Genomic DNA, 6,766 nt, shown 5'->3' with positions numbered 1-6,766 from the left:
AGGACCTTTGATGTAAGGTAAAGAGGACCAGATCCTCCACACCAGCCAAGGATCTCATCCAGCAGCCAAATGCTGGAGATGCTCCCAAAGAAGTGATCATCTTGCAAGATCAGGCTTAAAAAATGTCAAACTGGGGCCCAATCTTTTGGTGTGTTCAATTACTTCAGTAGGAGTTTTGCCTACGTAAGAAATGAATACAAAATGAGCAGTTGCTATAACCAGGGACACTGAGGCTGATAAAACCCCAGTTGGAACTCTCAGAAGCTGGGATTCCGTATTCTCTGAGGGGGCCCCTGACTGTGGAACTCACCACCACCAGAAGTCAGAAGGAAGCGGAGCCTGTCCACCAGCAGGGCTTAACACCAGACTCACCTGTTTTCACCAACCGCCTTACAATAATGTCAGAGCCAAACTAGCCAGCTATGCCTCCCCCAAACATGGCAGAGGGACCCTGCTGGTGAGTGATGGATCAGTGGAAACACTGCCAAATCCTGCTGAATGAATGGTTGCATTTCATTGGTGTATGTGGCACCTGGTTACCCTGGTGATAGGGTGCATTACCAATGGGCTTCAGACAGAAGACTGACAGGTAGAATTGACTCAGTGGCTTTGTAGATGTACATGATATCCTCTGTCCAATTAAAATTCTTTGCCCAACATACTGTCCATCAGTGCATTGGCATATGGCCTAGGACGTACTAATGCCTCAGTGCCTTCAGCTCCCATTGAAGGTAGAATGCACTGATGGGGTTCAGCACCTCACAGGTGATGCTGAGCACCTTGCAGCTTCAGGCCCCTAGTACTTCCAAAGGTTTACAACCCGCCATTGTTCCACGTGCAATAACTTCCTTCCCACACCATCAGACATTGCTTGGAGCACAAACAAGGTTCCACCATAGAATCATAGAATATCAGAGTTGGAAGGGACCTCAGGAGGTCATCTAGTCCAACCCCCTACTCAAAGCAGGACCAATCCCCAATTTTTGCCCTGATCCCTAAATGGCCCCCTCAAGGATTGAACTCACAACCCTGGGTTTAGCAGGCCAATGCTTAAACCACTGATCTATCTCTCCCCTAGGTTCAGTTGAAAATATCCTATACACACATCAGACAAGCTAGCCTTGTCTATCCTGGGACACTCTTAGCACGTCCTGTGTGTTGTTAAGTCCCATATGTTTTCCCTCTCTTAATGGTGTCCGAAGGAGGGATTCCTTCTGCTGGCCTCTTTCGGTCCAGCCAATGAGTCTAGAATGAAAAATCAACTGTAAAACAAGGCCCTGAATAATGAACCAATCTGCTCTTTGTACCAGTGTGTGATGACTCTTCTCCCATCTGTGAATAGGCTGCCTTAAGGGAAAGATTAGGCGCATGGAAAAATTCTTGTATGAAGAGCGGCTGAAAAGAGAAGGACTGTTCACCTTAGGGAGAAGGGGAACAAGAGGGGACCATTTCAGTTGAGGGGATCCAGCGATGGAACAAACTTCCAGAGGAGGTCAGACGAATCCAGAGTCTGACTGGCTTTAGGAAACAATGCAAAATCTTCCCCTTCAAAAAAAAAGCCTTTTCATCATGAAAATGACACAGATGGCCCCTTTTAACTTAAACTCCTACCACCCAACATGAGTTCAAGTAGCCACTTCACTATTGCCATTGATTTTAAATAGCAAGTGTTCAGATACTACGGTGATCGGTGGCGACGGATAGATAGAGAGATAGATAATCATAGAATCATAGGACTGGAAGGGACCTTGAGAGTCATCTAGTCCAGTCCCCTGCACTCATGGCAGGACTAAGTATTATCTTCCTTCCAGCATAACAATAGCACATCTCATCTCTGCCTATCCTCCCAACAGAGTTTAACTTGTTGGCACTCTGAATGACCCATCTTCCAGACAGAAAGAATAATGAATGGGATAGAGAAAGTGGATTGAGAATTTCTCTTCTCCCGTTCTCAGAAAAAAAGAGGCCATTCAATGACACGGAAGGCTGGTAAATTCAAAACAGGTAAAAGGAAGTAAGGTTTCACATCATGCATTATTAGTCTGCAGAACTCATTACCACACTCTTAATTGAGGCCAAGATCTTAGCAGAATTGAAACAGAAATTGGGTATTGATATAGGTAACAAGATCATCCTGAGTTATAAGAGTAAACGTTAAAAGAAACCAAGTGTTCGGGAAGGGATTTAAATCCTTGTGTGTCAGGGTATAAGCCAGCCTCTAATAAATATTGGAAGACAGGAGGAAACTTTCCTTGCGGGCAGGTTCTCCCCAAAATGTCCACTTCAGGGAGGTTGTACCTTCCTGTGAAACATTTTGTGCTGGCCACTGTCAGAGACAGGACATTGGACTGGATGGACCATGGGTAGGATCCAGTCTGGCAATTCCTATATTTCTGTAACGCTACCGCATCTATGATTCATGTGGTGTTGCCAAGAAAGACCACAAAGTATCTCAACATACATCTGATGAATTAACCACAGTTACCTGAATTCACTTAGCACCTAACCTTATTTCTGATCAATACAGCATAAGGATTTTGTGTCTGACTTCAATTTTGTTCCAGAAAGGGAGCAAATTATGCAAATATTCCAAACTGATGACACTAATTTAGTACTTATGACATTTTATACTCAAACTCCTTGAAATCAAACGGGTTTTAAGGTTAACGAGTAGCAGTTTGTCAGTTACCACAATAACTTCATTTCCTGAAGTTCATGGAGTGGAAGTTTTATGTAAAGTTTTATGTAAAGTTAAGTCATAGTCCAGAGCAAGAACCACAAATAAGGTTGGGAAAAACCAATTGCAATGGAATTGCAATGGAAACTAGGGCAGTGAGAGAAGAAGTCCTTATATAAAGCCCTGAAGTTCGTGCACACAGACAGGTTCAGTTGAAAATATCCTATACACACATCAGACAAAGTAAGAGAGACTGCTATATGATGACTTTTACAAGAAGTGCTCCATTGGTAAGTACTAGCTTTGTTAAATTTGATTGTAACCGATGTAATTTCTAATAGATATTTTTAAAAATCAATGTAATCTAAATTGGGACCAGCAAATATTAAAACATATGGCTATTGCATAGCATCACTACAGGGCAGAGTAATGGTTATTAGCACCTTTACTATGCATTTTTGTACCTTAAAATGTTTACAATTCACTGTAATTCTGAATTACTGGGTTTATAATGCTTGATTTTTCTTTTACCATTTAGTTACCGGTTTGTACGGTCAACCTTAACTTAGTTTTTTGTTTGGGTATTTCCTTTTTTTTTTTCTTAATTGTTAAAAATGTCATACATGAAAAGTAAACAAGGAAACCACAGAGAATGCTACTATGTGATATCACTAACCAATTGAAGATATAAAATATCAATCCTAAATCTTTTCTTTTTAAAAAATTCTAATGTTTAGGATCAGAATCACTAGTATGCTGTGGCTGCTTGGCGCTGTTCTGGATTAGTAGGAGATATTATTTTTGATACCCAAAGCTAGCACTAATTCAATATTAACTTTGAGAACTCAGGCACTCGAAAGTCAGGAAATGAAACAATAAGGTTGAAAACTCAACCTTACTGTGTCTCCTTGTGCTTATTTCTTAGAGTAGAGATCCTTTATGTGAAATTATTTGTTAAATTAGATTATTTATTATTTAATACAACCTGGAATTTCTTAGACTACTAACTTACAATAAAAAAACTTATGGTCTTCAGACTTTGTTTTATATTTAGTCTCAATGAGATCAACAGAACAAACTAAGTTTGATGTTTCTACCTTCAGCCATTGACGAGTTATCTCTGCACAAAATTTGGAGTCAGGGGGACAAATTCTCTGCTTGTGTAAATGGTCAAAAGTCCACACATGTTAATGGAGTTATTCTATTTACACCAGCAGAGATTGGGCCTGGAAAGAGGATTCCTAGCTCCCAATCCTAAACACTAACCCACACTCTGCTTTATTTTTGCAAAGGTGTGTATCTTCCTATGAACTTACTTATATATATTAGATGTTTACAAGTGCATCCATCTCATAAAAATCATCAGAATTGTCATGGGTTCTCTTTAGACACAAAAGGTTTCTGTGAATGAAGGAGAACTTCGTTCATCTCTGAACCTACCAACCACAAGCAGAGTTGGGCCTGCATGAGACCTCCAAGCCAAGAATTGAATTTCAGGATATAACTTGTTGCTGAAGCTATACAGCACATTCCTGCGTTCTGTGCTCTGCATTAACTAATCATGATGTTTATTTATTATATATGTATTTATTAGGTCATTAACTAATCATGGTGTTTCTCTATTTCAGTTCTGTTCACTGCTGTTAATGCTGATCCTGGTGCTCCAGGCTAAGAATTCAGCCTATGGAAAGGCAGTACAGACTGGATTCAACATAGAGAGAGGCACTGATGAGAAAAAGAGTGATGACTGCCCTCTCCAAAAAGATTCCGGATTCCCTCTTAGTGTGAAAGTTGACATAAACATCAGTAGCACAAAGCATGCTACCAAAGTGGGTCATGATGTCAATAACCGGTCTATGTCTCCCTGGGATTACAGGTACAGTTCATGTCCCCATTGTCTGGAAATGCACTGGGCTCTTCCAAAGCACTGCTTAGGCATACAGAGGGGATGTCCCCAGGACAAAACACAGTGCACTGCTGTATCCAGAAATATTAACTTTGACCTGCCAGTCCATGTGGTGATGGTCAGATTCCTCATGCAAAAATGATAACTGGAAATTTATTAATTATTATTTATTTGTATTGTGGTAGCAACTAGGAGCCCCAGTCATGGACTAAGACCCCATTGTGCTAGGCGCTGTACAAACAGTGAACAAAAGGATGGTCCAACTCAGCCCTAAGGATAGAAAACTAATTAGCTTTAGGATTTATCACTGCTCTTTTATTCAGAGCCATTTCTGGTCTGACATATCTGAGTGCAAATCCTGCCTCAGAAAGTCCAGCAAAATACCCCCAAGGGCTCAATCCTACACCATTTAAGTCAATTGGAGTTTTGCCATTGATGTTAGTGGGACACTAGGCTTTGAGAACATTGGGCCTAATACTGAAGTCTTCATCCAGTTGTAATCAATCCTTATTCAGGCAAAAACTCCCATTGAAACTAGTCAGACTCATGAGGTGACTGAGCATTGCAGGAGCTCAGACATTGACCCAGCACAAGATGACTCTATGAATCATGGGAAAAGGTGAATCTCAAGGAGGCATTTGCAAACTGTGTCTGGGTGATGAGCAAGATTTAGCTGAGGAGAAAGCCCTGCTGATTCAGGGCAGTGGCCAGGCTTCCACTTTGACCAATTCATTCTCTTTGTATCTTGCTTCACAGCATTAATGAAGATCCCAACCGGTTCCCCCAAGTGATCGCTCAGGCCAAGTGCCGCCATTACAGCTGTGTGGACTCCACCGGACAGGAGGACTACAGCATGAACTCCATCCCCATCCAACATGAGATCCTTGTTCTCCAAAGGGAGCAGAGAGGCTGCCAGCACACCTACCGGCTGGAGAAACAGCTGGTCACTGTGGGCTGTACCTGTGCCAGGCCCATCATCCACTACCTGTAGTAAGAGAAGCCAGCAGATCAGAAGAAGGAACCACATGGAGAACCAGCCATGGGCATCAGATTTAACAAACGGCCTGAGCCAACTCCCACTGATTTCACTGGAATTGGGCCAAGCCATAATCAATAGCCAGATTCAAAGACAGCTGGCAAGAAAAGGGGGAGAAATACAATTTTTTTTAAAAAAAATTCCTCCAGATTTTGAAATTCTGAAATTCAAAATTCAACCAGATCCATAAGTGGGAGATAAAAGTGTAAAAACTTTCATAATTTCATATCAACCTTTTCCCCATTTGTTTGTTGTTTTTTATTTCAAAATTCAAACCATTTTGACCAGCTCTAGAGTCAACCAAAGGCTTGGGGAAATCAACCTGAATCTGATTCTAAAATCCAGAGGCTTTTTTAAGTGCTCATAAAAGTAAATTATTATATTTGAACAGATCAAGACTTTAAAAAAAGCAAAATGTCATTTTCTTTCTTTTTCTGCAAATGGATATTGAACATAAAACCAAATTTGCAGTCATTTAACTATCTATGTAAACCCCCAGGAAAACAGTGGTGAAATGGTATATTTTTGCATCTCTATTTAAATGATCTATTTATAAAATTATTTATAGCATTAAGGGGTGAGATTTCAAATAATCTGATTATTATCTGTATTTATTCAATAAAAATCTGGTGAATAAATCTACTGTTTCTTTGTGTGCAATGTTGCCATCTAATGAGTGATCCACTGAGAGGATAAGGTCCCTACTACTGCTGTCTCTTAAAGGAAATCTCCTAGAGCTCAAGTGACAGAGGTTCCTTTTTGGTAGAGCTGAAGAAGCAGGGTTCTTCAGCTCTCTTGTTTGTGTATGTCTGATTTACCTACTAATTGTGTTTGCCATCTGCAGCACAGTTTTCACATTATCTGTGACACAACATCGCCAAGTCACTCAATTCCAGTGGCAGGTATGTTGGTAGAGAGGGGTATAGCTTATTCAGGAAGGACAAGCAGCGAAAAAAGGGAGGAGGTGTTGCATTATAAATCAAGGATACATATACTTTTTCAGAGGTCCAGAAGAAGGTGAAAGGCAGAGCAGTTGAGAGTTTCTGAGTAAAGATAAAAGGGGGAAAAATAGGACTTAGGTCATGGTAGGGGTCTATCACATGCCACCAAATCAGGAACAAGGCAATAAACAGAGGTTCTTTAAATA

General features: G+C 40.8%; 1 protein-coding gene across 1 annotated transcript; it reads left to right on the top strand.

Annotated features, from left to right (window-relative positions):
• Positions 1-437: 437 nt before the first annotated feature.
• On the top strand, positions 438-5,574 carry LOC140908370 (interleukin-17F). Its single transcript, XM_073335347.1, has 4 exons — positions 438-457; positions 1,764-1,780; positions 4,295-4,553; positions 5,340-5,574. The coding sequence occupies exons 1-4, from the start codon at positions 438-440 to the stop codon at positions 5,572-5,574; spliced, it is 531 nt and encodes a 176-aa protein (XP_073191448.1).
• Positions 5,575-6,766: the final 1,192 nt, after the last annotated feature.

The sequence above is a fragment of the Lepidochelys kempii genome, chromosome 3 (genome assembly GCF_965140285.1).
Source record: "Lepidochelys kempii isolate rLepKem1 chromosome 3, rLepKem1.hap1, whole genome shotgun sequence".
Lineage (NCBI taxonomy): Eukaryota > Metazoa > Chordata > Testudines > Cheloniidae > Lepidochelys > Lepidochelys kempii.
This window is presented reverse-complemented; position numbering and strand designations above follow the sequence as displayed.

Bases quoted from the DNA above. Each gene is read 5' to 3' on its own strand.
- LOC140908370 (XM_073335347.1), top strand. From the start codon at position 438: ATGGCAGAGGGACCCTGCTG. The intron at 4,554-5,339 runs GTACAGTTCATG...CTTGCTTCACAG, and splicing joins ATGTCTCCCTGGGATTACAG to CATTAATGAAGATCCCAACC.